The 17,197-nt window shown below is 40.4% G+C and overlaps 1 protein-coding gene across 3 annotated transcripts; it reads right to left on the bottom strand.

The window, feature by feature from the left end:
* Window positions 1-12,058: 12,058 nt before the first annotated feature.
* LOC147904522 (putative pentatricopeptide repeat-containing protein At1g68930) lies at window positions 12,059-15,571 on the bottom strand. Of its 3 annotated transcripts, XM_087387023.1 has the most exons (4): window positions 14,931-15,571; window positions 14,619-14,806; window positions 13,985-14,515; window positions 13,717-13,892 (listed from the first exon to the last, which is right to left on the bottom strand). In XM_087387023.1, exons 1-4 carry the CDS (start codon window positions 15,036-15,038, stop codon window positions 13,868-13,870), a joined length of 852 nt encoding a protein of 283 aa, XP_087243149.1. In that variant the 5' UTR covers window positions 15,039-15,571; the 3' UTR covers window positions 13,717-13,867. The 3 variants fall into 3 exon arrangements, with proteins under 3 accessions (XP_087243141.1, XP_087243132.1, XP_087243149.1); XM_087387015.1 differs by lacking the exons at window positions 14,619-14,806; window positions 14,931-15,571 and adding an exon at window positions 12,059-13,286 and having other exon boundaries at window positions 13,398-13,892; window positions 13,985-14,146; XM_087387006.1 differs by lacking the exons at window positions 14,619-14,806; window positions 14,931-15,571 and having other exon boundaries at window positions 12,059-13,892; window positions 13,985-14,146.
* Window positions 15,572-17,197: the final 1,626 nt, after the last annotated feature.

The following is a 17,197-nucleotide window of genomic DNA, read 5'->3' as shown; positions in this document are numbered from 1 at the left end:
GGGCCATATTGTCAATTGCATTTTCTAAAATTTTAATTGTATTTTTCTAGATGTGTCTCCATGCAACAACAATGATAAGGTCATTTGAGTTATTTTAGCGCTATTTGGGTTATAAACAAAGGAAATTGGAGTCCTTGTTGCAGTAAATATAAATGATGGCAAAAGTACAATTTATCGAGTGAAAATTGAGCAAAAGAGATTACAATGTACATTTACGTCCAATAACAGATTATATAAAAATTATCAACTTATACCGAGCAAAAAATTGAACAGAGACAATAACAGGTTATATAAAAATTATCAACTTATACTGAGCAAAAAATTGAACAGAGGATCTTACATTTATAAAAACTTGGCAATTGCTGAGAGCCTTAAATAAAAGATTATAGGTAGCGGCCATAACCATTCAAATACAAATATAAAAGTTAACAATGGTGCATACTAAGAGCCTTAAATTGAACAAAAAGAGATTACATAAATGCCTTAGAGACCAAAACATTACATCGAGCAAGCCAAAAGTTTGTTGAGAGCCAAAAGTTTTAGCTATTGCTAAGAGCCTCGTCTAAGTAAGAGGGAATTTGTACAAATCGGTTTTCTGCCAGTCTAGCTTGTTGCATTAAAAATTTTTAGGGAGCCAAAGGAGGATATGATGGAGAGGCCAAAGACCATGCACATTGCTAGGACTTAGATTATGGCCCCCCCAGCAACTCGAGAGTACTCTGCTTTGAAAATATTGAGGCCTTCATCGACATCTAGGAGGAACCCATATAGCAAAACCATAAAGAGGCCCTCTGTGATGACATTCATATGTGTGGGGAGTCGCCTGTGGGAACGAAGGGTCTCCACTAGTGCTAGCATTTCTACTCCAGGTGAGTGCAACGCAATCACCTTATATGAGAAGGCAAATATTATTGGGATCACAGAGCATCGAGGGGGGGTGGTACTAGGCATGCTGAAGATGAGTGGGGGTGAGTGGAAGATGAAAAGGGGAGTAGATGCAGTGATGAGAGTTGGAGGAGGAAGCATGGAGCAAAGTAGAGTAGGGGCGAAAAAGAGCTAGAGGAGGGGTGTGGAGCAAAGTAGTAGAGCATGGGCGGATCAGAGCAACGTAGTAAAATGCCAAATGCCACGAATCTTATATATACTATAAAGTTCCAGCCACCGCGGTGGTTGGAGCCCAGGGTTCCATCTAGGCCACCTCAGTAATCCCCCAGATGGGCTGGTGATCATGAAGAAGATGCCATGTGGTGCCACTCCGATGGCTAGTAATTAACTGCCAGCTTGGTGGAATCCTAACCATGACAGACGTGGCTGATGAGAGCCACCACCACAGCGCAGTGATTTGCTTCTATTATTACAAGATGAATGTATTTGTAGGATGTGTGGATTTGTTATGGGAAACCAGCACATTGGTTGTTGGGATATACTAAAAACAAGCATGGGTTTTACCGTTCGGGATTTACAAAAACAATTTAATAAAACCAGCACGATGGTTGTTTGGGATATACTAAAAAGAAGCAGTCTCAATACAAATTCCATTTTGTATGACAAGTGGACATATTGTTTCCTTGTAATGTGACTACATGCATTTTCTTAGTACTATCTCAGTCATCCTCATCCACTACTCCAAGACACCCCAAGATGTGCTCATGCGTGTCTAAATCTAATTTGAAGACACTCTTGCCCTTCTTTCGTTGTGGCACACGTTGCATCTGGAACTTAATATAGCTCTTACTAGATGAGAGCACACACATGTTTGTGGAATCTTATGTAGCAGTTCCTAATTGCAGCCTATCTTGGATGTTTTTTTGTACCAAAAAGCTCCGACTACTAATCCCACTTCTCATATCCTTAAATGTTTCCTCAACATTGTACTTAGGTTTTGTGCACTGCAACAGAAAGTATGGGTCATCTTCCTCGTTCTCCCCAAAATCTGCAACAACTGCAAAGTTATCCCCCTCTTCTAGATAGTCATCAAAACTCTCCCCAAACTGTGGCGAGTCATTTGTCTCTCCATTTTTTGTCACTCCATCTAAACGTAGAGGAAAAACTTGAACTCACTCTAATGTCTTTGGAGTTGCAATGTTCTCACAATCGTCATCATGATCCCCTATGATGCACGCATTGCACAAATAAGAAACTTTTCTCGTTTTAATTAGTTGGTTGTTTGAAAATTCCCATATGCTATGTAGACCATGAACTCCTTTAATTTTCTCGCAATTGTGTTGGCTTCTCCTTTGCACTTCATCCACTTTCACTTCATGGAACACTCTGCGTACTACAGTATTCTTAAGGCTTTGTTTACTATATGTTGAATGTGTGCCTGTGGAGAGGTTGGTTGTAAGCCATGTTACAACATCATGGACATCATTGAATTTTTCTTGAGAGCATGCTAATTGGTGTTTAAATAGAGCTTGCTTAATAACAGCAACGCATCCATCATGTTCACCCTTGCCATGGCTAGACCCAAAGAAATTCCACATCATGTTTAGACCGGTCAGGGATTTGAACCTTGAGACAAAGTAGAATCCACGTGTTGATTTAAATTGAGAGGCAGCACCATTTGACCACACCCCATAAAGTGTTATATTTTCTGCATGGGGATTTTCCTTTTTCAGCCATTCCCAATGCAGTAGAAAAGCATGCTACAAAAATAGGGTGTCATGTTCCATATCATCAGAAATGTAGAAATGGTAAATGTGTTGCACTGACCTGGACTCCTGTGAGTCAGCAAGCAGATTGGCAGCAAGTGTGGAAGAATCAAGCAAATGACTGTACATGATATGCACAAGAATTGTTATCTACTTGTTGTACCAGTGAGCACTTTGTATCTCATCTTGTTCTTGAAAAGTATAATTTTCTGCAAAATCTATGATAGATACAATAGTATCACCAGGAAAATTGGCAAGGTTCATCCTGAACTGCTTATCTTGCCAGCTGGCCGTGAAATTGTGAAGCACATATTTTGGGATGGATTGAACCATGTGACCTACAAGCTCCCTTGGCTGGTGGGTGCTATTATATGATAGTATATCCATCTCTTTTTATCAGATCCTTGAACATTGACATTTTCAAATCTCCTCTATTTTAAAGCAATGTGGTTTTCTTCCCTCATTTCATTTGGACAGACATTGAATGTCTTCTTTTTTAGCTTCAAACTGCAATGCTTGCATGGCCACAAATGCATTCAATCCTATGCCACTCACGGTCTCCCTTTGGACAAACCACTGGCTCCCACAGAGACCTCAGGCTACAAAACCTACCCTCCCTTGCAAGACATGATGAGGATCCAGGTGGCCTACAGACTGCGCATTCATTAGGGAGGCATGGGCATCGATCTTTATGGAGCAATGCTCCAACACGACTAGATCTCAAGTCATTCATAGCTTGCTGGGCCAGGTTAAAGTCTATGTTTGTTTTGCAATAACAAACATTCTTGTCTTTGAGTTTCCTAATGTACCAAGGCTTATAATGTTCAAAGCTCCTCTGACCAATTGAAATGTCCAGATTCTGATCCACAAACTTGAGATAAAACTCCGCCTACTGACCCAACATGCGGGAACAATAGAACAATGAGCCCCCTTTTTACTACTACTAAAAGAATACAAAACACAGTCTAATTAAAGTATATAATGAAGCAAAATAATTTTCAACCACCGCGTTGGTTTAGGATAGTCACAATTTCAATCACAGGGCTGGTTTAGGACAGTCAACCATGGGGCTAGTTTAGGACAATCACAATTTCAACCACTCAAATGGTTTAGGACACTGTCACAGTTTCAACCACCGAGATGATTTAGCTTGATGGTCTCAACTTCACATATTAGACAATAATAAGTATATTGCTTTTCATTTATGAATTTCACCATTAGAAAATAACAATATATTTCTTTTCATTTCTGAATTCCACAATTTAATAGTGGTATATGACCCAAATAACAAGAAATTAAATTTAACGAATTTAAGTACTAAGAAACACAATAATTTCAACCACCGAGCTGGTCAATAAGTAATGTCTATTCAACCACATTGGTTCAGGACAATCACATAACTAGTGAATGAGCTAAAGCAGCCACGGTTGCATGATGTTCCAACCATCGGGCTGGTTTAGTAAAATAACAATATATTATGAAATATATTGCTATTAATTTCTGCTCAACCATGCCATCGGACTAGACAACTAATAATGTCTATTCAACCATGCTGGTTTAGGACAATCACATCACTGGTGATTGAGCTAAACTAGCCTATGGTTGCATCATGTTCCAACCACCAAGCTGAGTCACATTTAGTCCAAGCCTAGTTTAAGAAATGAAACAAGTAAACTATCCCAAAGCTCAATCACAAACAACCACCAGGCTAGTTTAGGCACCACTGACCTATGTTGTATCTAGCATATGTATGATGTGCTCCTCAAACACCTTGCATCCCATCCGCTTCTTACAGATGTCCTTTCTATTTGGAGAAACTCTTTTATTTTCATGCCAAAATGTCATCAATGTAGCAATGACTTCGGCACTTAGGCTCTCTCTCCTTTTTTGCATTCTGTTGAAGCCCATAGACTTCTCGAATTGGGATGATCGTGCATTGCTTCTGCTCTCTACGTTCAACCACTAGAGCCATGTTGGTCATTCTGATTGACAACATCTTCGACATTGTGCGCCCAAGCCGTTTCTCCTTTGTTTCAAGGGACACCAACATAGCTAATGTCACCCTCTTTAAAGCTAGTTGATCTAAGCTGTGCACCCCTTCCACTTTCTATAGGGAATTTCTCAGGTTAGAGAGCATCGCCTCTTGGGCGTGCATCTCCCGAGGTGTTGGTAATCACCTGAATGGCCTAATGTTGCTGCCTCAATTGCTCCCACCAATCATGACACCACAGCTCGTGTTCTTCGCTCAGATGGCAATGATCAAATGTGTGCATCTGAAATTGCTTCTTGTTGCTGCTTTGCAAGGAGTCTTCTTTGTTCTCATTGTTTCTCCCTTTGCAAATGTTGCAAAAGTGTCTTCCATTGCTGATTTGATACCGTGCAAGCACTTTCCTCGAACTGTACTCTCTTCCTTGTGCCTTGACCTGGGCTTTTGGCTTTCCTGTCTCGCAGCCTCTTTCTGCTTCTCTTGCAAGCCATGGTGAGGTGCATGTTGGCATTGACGCCATGGCCACGATCAGCCCATAATAGATCCAGAGAAGCTAGCTGGTGAGGCAAGCAAAGAATAGAAGAAAACTTATTTGAAAGAAGACAATGGCAAACCAAAGTCTATGCAAGGTCATGTCAAGGTGCGTGCAGGTTGCAAGGCATTTGTAGGGCGAGAACAGGTTGCAGGTACTTAATCTTCCAAGATTTGATGGGCGGGAGGTATGGAAATTCGAAATTCATGGGAGTAGCAAAATTTTAGCCGTCGGTTTTTTCCCCTCTAATGATACACGTCAGTAGAATTGGATATCCCAAACAAGTGCAATGTGGTCTAAAATGCTCTAAAACACAAATAGGCCAAAGGGCATGCTATCGGGTTTGATGCTGTGTATTATTAAATGCAATGACCTTTGGCATGCTTATGAGCCATATAGCAAGTAAGTGCATGGAAAACTTGTGTCCGTCTCTCTCCTCTTTCTCTTCCTCTCAGCAACTCTTTATCTTAGATGCTTAACCCTAAACCCTAAGCCCTAAATCATAAATCGTAAACCATACAACTTACTTTCTATATTCTAAACTCTTAACCTTAGATACAAAGCTATAAATCCTAAAATCCTAAACCCTAAATTGTAAATCGTAAACCATACAACTTGCTTTCCATATTCTAAACTCTTAACCTTAGATAACAAAGCTAAAAATCCTAAACCCTAAACCGTAGACCCTAAACCTTACAACCTAGATCCTAAACCTTAGAACTTATATCTTAGACCCTAAAACATGATCTCTAAACCCTAGACTCTAGATTATAAAACCTAGCGAAACCCTAAAATACAAGCAATAATTTACAAAATTTGGTGATTTGTGCAACACATTTGGGCCTGTTGCATGTGCAACAGGTTGGTGGGTGCAACCCCAACCTGTAGCATAAATAGGAAAAACGGTGTACCCCCAACCTATTGCATGTGCAATAGGTTGGTAGGTGTAACCCCAACTTGTTGCGCAAATCACCAAAAATACCCCCAACCTATTGCATGTGTAATAGGTTGGTGGGTGCAACGCCAACCTGTTGCACAAATCACCAATTTTTGGTGATTTGTGCAATAGGTTGGGGTTGCACCCACCAATCTTTTGCACATGCAACAGGTTGGTGGGTGCAACCTGGTGATTTGTGCAGCAGGTTGGGGTTGCACCCATCAACATGTTACACATGCAACAGGTTAGGGGTACACCTTTTGACATGTTGCACAAATCACCAATTTTTGGTGATTTGTGCAATAGGTTGGGGTTGCACCTAGCAATGTGGTGCACATGCAACAGGTCCTCCCAACTTGTTGCATGTGTGAAAGGTTGGTGGGTGCACCCACCACCTATTGCACAAATCACCAACAACAGGTTGGGGTGCACCCACCAACCTGTTGCTTTAGGGTTCATGGTTTAGGTTGGGGTGCACATCAATATATTTTGTATTTTGATTTCAAGTGTGAGATTTTTTGCGCTTTTTTACAATCACTAATGCTTTTTTTCTAAAATTGTTACAGGTATTTACCCTAACAGAAGGTTTAGAGGTGGTGTTATATGAGAAGAATGAAGTTGTAGGCTTTGGACAAATACATAGTCTTGATCCTATGAATGTGTGTCAATTTCAACATTGTGGTGAGAGAGGATGTGTGGTGATAATAACCAATGTGCTAAGTCCCACGGTGCATCTAAAATATCCACATGGAGACTTTAAAACATTGGGTAATATCTTACAATGTGACATTTTTTATATGCAAGTAAACAGAACTCTTTGGGACCGAGATGAAATCGTTCCTAAGATACGCTTTCAAGATATCAAGAGACCTTTTATTGAGGGGGAAAAAGTTGAGATGTTGTCTTGCTCAGGAGAAGTGTTAGGACTTGGCATATTTAAGGGCTATGCTCAGAATCTTCTTTGTATGGTTGAGGCAATTAAGCTTACTAGTGAAGGGGTCATTCAAAATGCAATGGATAATATGTCACATCTAGAGGTCCTTAATACTATATCTCATCTTCAGGTTCATTGAAATCAAATTTACCTATTAAGAAATTTTGCTTCTATGTGGTGGAAGATACATGAAAGTATTATGAGAAGAAAAGAATTGCACAAACGGGTTCAGAATTAAGAAATCCTGGTAGCTCTAAATACTACCATAGTGGCATGCGTTTAGGTATTTAGGACATTATAATAAGTGATGTTGACGCAAGAGAGGTTGCAAGTGACTCTAATATGCTCATTGGTATAGAGGACATGTCTTGTGTTTCAAGTGACTCGAACATGCTCACCTGGTATAGAAGACTTGTCCGGTGTTGCAAGTGACCCAAACATGCTCACTGGTATAGAAGACTTGTCTTGTATTGCAAGCGACTCAAACATGCTCACAGGTATAGAAGACTTGTCTTGTATTGCAAGTGACTCAAACATGATGTTTGGAATTGTTGATATTAATGATCATGGTCATGATGTTGTCATATTGGAATGAAGGATAGAGATGGCAGAACATCTAAGACTTTGTGATGGTCCTTATGTACTTACTAGTGTGGAGCTGCAATATTATTAAATGGTGCTCAAGTACTGTTAAGTGGTCCAAAATTTTTATAAAGTGGTACTGAAGTACTTGTAAGTGCTACTACAAAAGTACTATTAAGTGGTGCTGAAGCACTATTTAGTGGTCCTAAACCAGTTTTAAGTGGTTTTGCAGTACTATTAAATAGTTCTGAAGTACTACTAGGTGATCCAGAAGTACTATGTAGTGCTTCTAATTGGTCTGGAAGTACTCCTAAGTGCTTGTATGTGGTCCAAAAGTTTTATAAAGTGCTATAAAAGTACTTGTAAGAGCTACAAAAGTACTATTAAGTTGTTCAGAAGTTCTCGTAAGTGCTTCTATGTGGTCCAGAAGTACTAGTTAGTTCTTTTAGCTAGGTTTTTTAATACCTCTAAACCGCTTTCAACAATACTTTTAGTAGCTCTACAGCTCTTGTAGGTGGATTTCTAAGAGATAAAAGCTGTGCAATGTTTCTTAATGTGTTTGTCAATATGGCCCTTGAGAGGTCCCCTTTAGAGACAAGGGCCATATTGGCAAACACATGAAAAATCCTTGTCAACGTGTTTGTCAATATGGCCCTTGCCCCTAAAGGGGACCCATCAAGGGCCATATTGACAAACCACTTACAAGTGTTTAAGAACTTCCACTAATTTTAAAGTGATACTGAAATACTTTAGTACCATGGGGAAGAACTTCAATGTCACTTAACACTGCATTCAAAAAATTTGGACTTTCTCGCTTCATTTGGACTTTTTTTCTGAACTTGTCACCTCCACTCAATATCACTTAGTAGACTCATAAATCGAGTATTTTGGGAATACCAGATGTGTAAGTTCCACATGATAAACCTCAAAATTTCCCAAGGTTGTAAGTGGTGACCTCTACTCGATACATCATGGGTAAATTTGCAAAATAATGGATCACCCCCACACAAATTCGGTCTAGTAAAGCCTAAAATGTTGTGCACTTAATGGAACTTCTGGACCACTAAGAAGCACTTAAGAACCATTTATAAGTCCTTTAGGACCCCTAATAAGTGCTTATGAAATAGGAAATAGTACCTTTGGACCACACAGAAGCACTTAGGAGTACTTCTAGACCACTTAGAAACACTAAGTAGTACTTCTGGACCACCTAGTAGTACTTCCGAACTTTTTAAGAGTACTGTAGAACCACTTAATACTAGTTTATGACCATTTAATATTCCTTCAGGACAACTTAACAGTACTTTTGTAGCATTTGCAAGTACTTCTGTACCACTTTATAAAACTTCTGGACCAATTAATAATACTTCAGAACCATTTAATAATATTGAAAAACCACTTAATAGAACTTCTGGACCACTAAGAAGCACTTAAGAACCATTTATAAGTCCTTTAGGACCGTTGAGAAGTGCTTATAAACCAATCAATAGTACTTTTACACCACATAGAAGCACTTAGGAGTACTTCTAGACCACTTAATAGTACTTTTCTAGCACTTACAAGTACTTGTAAAATAATAGCAGTCCAATAGCACCTTCAGACACTATAAAGCACTTTCAGGTGGTACTTTTAGTAGCTTTGAAGCACTTTTAAGTGGTCCTGTAGCACTATTAAGTGGTCCCAAACCAGTTCTACAATACTATTAAATAGTTATGAACTACTACTAGGTGGTCTAGAAGCACTACTCAATGCTTCCAAGTGGTCTAGAAGTACTCCTAAGTGCTTCTATGTGGTGCAGAGGTACTATTGATTGGTTTATAAGCACTTCTTAAGGGTCCTAAAGGACTTATAAATGGTTCTTAAGTGCTTCTTAGTGGTCCAGAAGTCCTATTAAGTGGTTCAGCAATATTATTAAATGGTGCTCAAGCACTGTTAAGTGGTCCAAAAGTTTTATAAAGCGGTATTGAATAAAAGTAAAGTACGAACCTGATGCTCATCAAGCAAATGCATGGGACGCTTTACAAAAGAACATCTCCCCATCCTCTTGCAACAAAAATCTTTTTTGTTAGGAGATACTCAAGTCTCTATGTCCAAAATTCAAAAACAAGATGTTTAACCTCCTATGTGATGATGGTACCTATAGGTTGTTGTTTATGGCATGTTTGCAAGGACAAGATTCCATTCGCTTCTAATTGTAAGGTGAGCATTGGCTACACAAAGGTTTCTCTTATGGAGACCCAGAACCTTTGCTACCTTTAACAAGCTGATACGTTTGTTGTTGCCACCTTCTCCGTTCAAACCATTACCATTAAGTACCATCATTACAGATGACCTCTTCAAGAAAAGTTCATCGTTTGATCGGGGCACTTTGACTTGTTTCGAAGTGTTGCGAATGTTGGTCAGCACATCTCGATTGCAACCCATTTCTTTAGATCGAACATCCCTTAAACTTGGATGGAGAGTTCTAGAAATAGTTACTTGCGAGTACCTTTGTTAAGGCCCTTCCTCTGCTCCTACTAGAAGTTAGCCATAGTTCTACAAATCTTCTTTCTTTCCTTCTTATCAATGGACCTATTCTCTTCAGCACCTTGCTTTTCCTTCGCTTTTTGTCAATGTTTCTTTTGCTTTGAAGCCCAATATTTCCTGATAAATTCTCACTTGATTGATAAGAAAGACACATGACTGGCTCCTTCGCCGTGGACATAGCCCACTGGGTGAACCACGTATATCGGTGCCTCTTTGTCTCTTCCATTCTATGCACTTTCTGTATTGTGTATTTTACACATCCTGCTTCTCACATTGTTGCTCCGTTATCGCATTACTCCTAACATAAGTGTCATCATTGCTAAGCATTTCCCATTTCGATAAATCTTGCCATGGAAATGTGCACGGTGTAATTGCATTTATTCTTTGGATAATGCAATTGATGTCTCAAGAAATGGACCCATCCTCGTCAATTTCAAAATCTTCCATTTCAAAGAATGAGAAATTTGTCACTAATATCTTCAATTTCAACAAATTGAGAACACAAAAAGTTTCTACTTATTGAAAAGAAACAATGACACGAAATGACAAGCAATTGATTTCTCAAGAAATGGACCCATCCTTGTCGATTTCAAAATCTTCCTTTTTAAATATGAGAAAATTGTCACCAAAATCTTCAATTTTAACAAATTGAGAACACAAAAACTTTCTATTTATTAAATAAGAAGCAACGACACAAAATAACAACTTTATCAACCTTTTTGTGAAAGTTTTCACTTACAACATAAAACAATGACTCAAAAGAAACAACTTGTGTAAGCCTTTTTCTAAAGGTGAAGTTAAGATGGTGACCCATGTGAATAACGTAAGTAAACAATCAAGTTTTGGAGATGACATTAAAATACAAAGCTAATTGAAGAAAAAGGATGAACCTTTTATTGCATATGACTATTGCCTTTTTCTCAAGGTGACGTCCAAACGGTGACCCATGTGAACAACTTAGGTGAGCATTTGAGTTTTTGAGATGACATGAGCAAAAGAAGGATACATCTTCTATTTTCTATGATTTACAAGTCATTAAGATACATCTTATTTGTCATTTGGTTAAAGACTTGATGGAAAATTATTTACACTAGAACAAGTTGCTTTATGAAGAACATTATTACAAATCTAAAAGTGCACATTCATTCTACAAACTAAGGAGTTCTTCCTTCCTCACACATTATTTTCATGTGTGTTCAATCAGTATTTATGGATGTGGAGTTGTGGTGCTAAAACACTCATCTAGTTTGCTTGGAAACCTGGATGTTTGTGTTTATTTTTTATGAAGGCCAAATTTAGGGGGAGTAGTGCTTCTTGGTACTGGCAAACAAACTCGTACCCAAATAAATAAGCCCAATATAAGCTTTTTATGCTTCTAGCCAATATGCAATCCAAGTCTTATGCAACATGTTATGACAATGGATTTACTCCATGGTGCTTGCAAATCCTTGTGTTAACTCCCAAGTCCAACTTTTCGACACAATTGGTCTCTCTTCATTGTGTGGCATCTCAATGAATCTCCTAGGCATGGGATGGACGTTTATGTCATCAAAACAAAGTGACATAAAACATAGTTTAAGTTGACCTCAATTCCAAAATACCATGATGAGAATGTGTGTTCTCATGATCATTAATTCCTAAGGCTTTCACAACTCTTGGACAGTCAAAAGGAGGGATTGTGCCTCCTGGGGAGCAACAAGTTCATCACCTCTTGGTGCACAAGATCCTGAATTGCTTATCTCAACATCTTAGCAAGGTGCTTTAATATAGTTCCACCCTATAATGTGAAACTAGATGTGGTGATCAAATGACACCAGTGCCTACATTTCTAGCTGACAAAAAATCTTATTCCTAAAACCCAATTTTTTAATTTGGAGGGGAATTGACAAATTATTCTTAGCATCAGGACATTCCACTCTTACATAATCGCCTCACCCTCTATGGTCTTCCTGATGCTACTGGCAATTCCAATTTAACTAGGTGTGTAACATCCTCCAAACGTTTATCTTCAGATCACTTAAAATGGCCAGCTTATAGATTACCCCACAAAGCTGTTAAGGAAATCCAGATTTGCTTTTGAGGTTTGGTGTACCCTGCTTTCCAGGATAAAGCTCTTGCACCGGGCCTTGCAGGGCAAAAAGATTGATGTCAGAACAGCACTTTGAACTCATTGGCCAGAACCATTGCTATGAACGTACCATTGCTATGAACGTACACAAGACTTTTCTATTGAGAATTTGTTAGCAGATAATCTTTACATGAGCATGCTCCATCCTGAAAGTGGTGTAAGCTATATGCATCTATTATTATGATCTCCCGCATTTCAATCTTGGAAATTAGCTTGGTGGCACTATGACAGTCAGCGCACACACGAAGATTCTTCGCTACTCGAATAGTTGTGCCTTGGGGTGTACTGATAAGCCCAAAAGCTATGGCCAATTTTTCACAATGTCCGCACAAGGCATCTTCTTTCTTCTCATCTGACATCTTTTTTAGAACTAAGTTGAGGCACGGCTTGTATCCTGCATTCCTCATTTCTGTGCTTAAAGCCTTGAGCTTTGCATATATGTTCTCACACTGTGGATGCACCTTGTCTCCCACAGTAAATTCATGCACCTGATTGCCAACCTCAATAAAGGCTTTACCAGGTTTTTTCCATCCATTAGCACATCTTCTAAGTTCTTCTATTTGATCTGCAGCATCCTGCATCCCAGTGTCAACGTAGATGCTTGACATAAGCACAAATCCAGCAGCATTTTCACGGTCTATTGAAATAACATGATTGAAGCATCGTCTTCCTAGATCTACATTGCCCTTTATTCTACATGAACTTAGCAAAGATGTCCAACCCACTACATCACTTTGGAATGGTATAATTTCAAGTAATTCTTCGGCCTCAGCCAGCCATCCTGCATGGCTGAGAAGATCAACCATACAATTATAATGCTCTAGCCTTGAGGCAAGTCCATGCTCCTCTGTCATTGACTTGAAAAGTTGACAACCTTGGTGTATTAAACCCGCGTGATTGCAGGCACAGAGAAGACAAAGAAATGCCACATCATCTGGCTTCAATCCGGCTTGTTGCATGCCTTCGAAACATCTGAAGGCCAACGAATAATCGCTAAGCTGGGAATACCCTGCAATCAACGCACTCCATGTTACGACATTTCGTTTGGGTAATCTATGAAATACAATGCATGCATCCTCAACGCTTCCACATTTTGCATACATGTCTACAAGTGCATTACCAACAGTAACGTCTAAATCCAAGCCATTTTCCATTGTCTGCCTATGCATTAGCCTGCCCCGCTCTAGGGCTGCTACACTGGAACATGCTTTCAGGACGGACAAATATGTGGCCTGGTTTGGCGCAGTGCCCTGTAGTTGCATTTGGTCAAAAAGTTGAAGCGCCTCCTGACCATTGCCATGCTGAGCATAGCCTAAGATCAGTGCACTCCATGTCACAACATTTTGTTGGGGCAATCTGTCAAATACTGCTCGTGCATCCTTAAGGTCCCCATACTTGGCATACATATCAATCAGGGTGCTGCCCACATATAAGTCTGACTCAAACGCACTTTCAACGATACAAGCATGAATCCTTTTGCCCTGGTCTAAGCCTGCTACGCTTGAACATGCTTGAATAACGCATGCAAATGTGACCGGATCTGGCTCCATTCCCTCCTCTTGAATTTTCCAGAAAAGTTCAAGAGCTTCCTCACCATGTGCATGCTGGACATAACCTGCAATCAAGGCACTCCATATCACAATGTCCCGTCTGGGCAACAGGTCAAACACAGAGCGTGCATCTTCAAGGCTCCTACATTTCACATACATGTCAATAAGGGTGCTGCCAATGAAGGCATCCGATTCAAACCCTCTTTTAACAACGTCGTGATGAATCTGTTTGCCCTGGTTCAACGTTGCTTTAGTAGAACATGCCTTCAGAACTGCAACAAAAAGATGCCCATCAGGTTCAACACCTGACATTTGCATTTGCTGATACAAATCTAGAGCTCGTTCATTGTGTCCAAGCTTGGCATGTGCAGTGATGATTGCACTCCATGAATATACATTCGGCTTAGAAAGGTTTGAAAATACTTGGTTTGCCTCAAACAAACAGTCAAAGAAAGCAAACATGCGAATCAAGTGGCTCCCCAAAACAGTGTCCGACTCCAGTCCTCTTTGCACAATGACGGAATATATATCTTTTCCTGCTACCAGATCCTTCTTGTCAAGGCATTTACGCAAAAGCCCAGAAAGCACGCTGATGGATGTATCTTGTTGTCCACGTCCCTCATCGAAGAATTCTGTGGAAGCTCTCAAGGAGAGGGGGGAATCGAGCGACCTGCCATCGTCTTTCAATCTACATTACAGAGACACAAAGAAGCAACATACTCAAGTTGATAAATGTTACATGGAGAAATGTGCCAATTCAAAGAAACCAAACCTCACAATCTAAAAAACACCTGATGTGGTCCGTACTCAGCGTGCCTTGATTGTCACAGTATTGTACACGTAAATCATTTTTACAATGAGCTGATCCCTGCGCTTGAGTGGCCAGCTTCGCCACTACCCTAGGAGTCGTCCACAGACCATCGATATTGAAGAATACCTTTGTAGTTTTGTGCACGATTTCTAGGTTCGTTGGCTTTCTCTGTATGAACACAATATGTAAAACTTCAGGCAGATAATAGAGAGCTACACTCAGTAACATCAGTTTAGAACAAAATAACTGCCGTGGTCAAGTAGAAGGTTTAACCAATGAGCAGGATGCTTACCTTCTTGAGCGCGTAGTCGCACAAGAGTGGAGTACTTCCTAAAAGCCTCTGAGAAAGCTCCTGTGTCCCCATTAGGTTCTCTGGACCGTCGTCACATACAAAGCACATGATATGATTACATATAATGCTTTCAAATGTTGCTGCTTGTTTACGATTCTGCCCAGATCATGTTCAGCAAACACTCGATGCTGTTCTCCCCCTCCCATATAGAGTGCAATCAGAATCCAGGCTTGCTCTGAGCACCCACAAACGAGCTCTTTGAACTTGAAAATTACGATTTGGCCTATACAAGAAAGAACCGGATAGACCCAAAAAGAAAGCTCCTCCCAAATACAGACCCAAATGGCCATGTGAGTGACTTCGGAATCCTTAGAACTCCCTCGTTTCCATATGCCCTTCTTTCCCTCTCTTGCACCCAATGCAATGACTTAGGGTGTTTACAGACTAGCGCACCACAGGCCCCGCCTATGGACCATGGACGAGCTGCCCACGTCCAACCCGTGCCCGAAATGCATTCAATGTAGTATGGGTGGGCGTGGGAGTCCGTTAACACCCTTAAAGAGGGTTTCTACACCGTCACTCCAGGCCCAAGTTATTATGAAACACTTGGTGATTTCTATCAAACCAAATCGACAGCAAAATAGCGGCCCTCAAATATGGTCAACAACCCATCAGAGTAGAAGATTCCCCTAGTAACACGGATTTCCAATTTACCTGAAATTTAGACTCACATTCCTTATCTCCATTTGCAATCTCGACCACACTTCCCTAATAGCCTGGCCTTCCCCAAAAAGGTGCCTCACTTGCTCAACCGCATGATCACAAAGAGCACAAACTAGAGAAATGTTCATCCAACGGGTCAGTCTACCCCGCACCGAGAGCCACATATGCAGAATATTCCAAAGAAGGAAACGGATTTTCACAGCATCCCAACCCTCCAAATTTCCCTACACCTCCTCTCCCACCACTTTGGGTTTCTTCTTAAATTCCATTCACCATTCAGGGTACCCAAAAGCTCATTGATTAGACATAAATTGATGGTAGACAAAAGATTAACCTCTACCACAACCCATTGATTATGTATTCAAGCAGGGGAGGGGAAAGGGTTAGATGGCCATTCCTCAGGCACATTCCCCACCAACCTAGCAAGGAGGTTGGCCTCATCACTTGTCAGCTTAAAAAACTATTTAACCTTGGCAAGAGGCTTCCAGAAACCTGACCTGACATCTCAAAGATCAAGCCAACAACGTTCCCCCTTCCTTTGCAGGGATCTCACCCTGTTCGAGTCAAGAAAAGCCACTGGTTTATCCCCAACCAACTGAGCCCATCCCCAACATATATTTTGTAGCAGACTCGCATTCCCTTATAACCCCGGTCGGCCCATCCAAACCACAATATCACCTAATTGCTTCCAAGCATCAACGAAACCTAAGACCAAGTTCGAACCTTTGATCTTAAGCAAGAACCAGGACATCAATTTCTCATGCCAAGTAAGGCCCACCCATCTACCCATATTTTTACGAATACCTCTTTTCCACATACCATGTGGCCACCTCAACCCAAGGAGCTTCGCATTCTAATAACCATGATAACCATTTACACATGAGAGAACATTTTTTGAGGCCAACATGACTAAGGCCACCTTGTAGCTTAGATGCCTTTAACTAATCCCAAGGAATATGATGAAGCTTGCGAGAGCCTCCTTCTTCTACCCACAGAAAAACTTTGAAAATCCTCTATCTCCTGCCAATGAACTATTTTAAAATGCCACACTGAAGCCACATAAGTGGCAGTAGCTAAAAGCACTGACCAATAGGTTGGCATTCCACCCAAGACTTAGAGCATGCCCTCATCTTCTCAACTACTTTATCCCTGAACTAGGAAAATCTTTGCCTCAAGTTGAGCCTTGAACCCAAAGGCCCCCCCAAATACTGGATAATCTCACCTGATTGTTGCAGCCATCTAACTTGGTATACCATCAATTCAGTCAGCATCCAAACAAGTCCTTAATCCAAATGACTTATTATAACTATAAACAGAGCCCGAGACCACACAAAAATTATCCACCACCTCACATAGGAAGGCCACATTCTAACAATTTTCTTGCACTATTATCACTATGTCATATGCAAACAACTAATATAGCATATGATTCCCTAAAGGGAGGATTACCCCTCTAAACAAACCCTTTTGCATACCATCCTTCAAAAGGCCCATCAAAGGAACCGTGCACAGAGCAAACAATAAGGGCCTTTCCTAATAGCTCT

The sequence above is a fragment of the Dipteris shenzhenensis genome, chromosome 2 (assembly GCF_047967505.1).
Source record: "Dipteris shenzhenensis isolate YYH24624 ecotype China chromosome 2, Dip_SZ_1.0, whole genome shotgun sequence".
Lineage (NCBI taxonomy): Eukaryota > Viridiplantae > Streptophyta > Polypodiopsida > Gleicheniales > Dipteridaceae > Dipteris > Dipteris shenzhenensis.
Note: the sequence above shows the minus strand (reverse complement) of the source record. Positions and strands in the feature narration are given on the sequence as shown.

Coding starts and splice junctions, on each gene's coding strand:
- LOC147904522 (XM_087387006.1), bottom strand. CDS start 14,015: ATGCCTTCATTGGCAGCACCCTTATTGACAT. Junction 13,893..13,984: donor GGCAGCACCCTTATTGACAT/GTATGTGAAATG, acceptor CCTTGATTGCAG/GTTATGTCCAGCATGCACAT.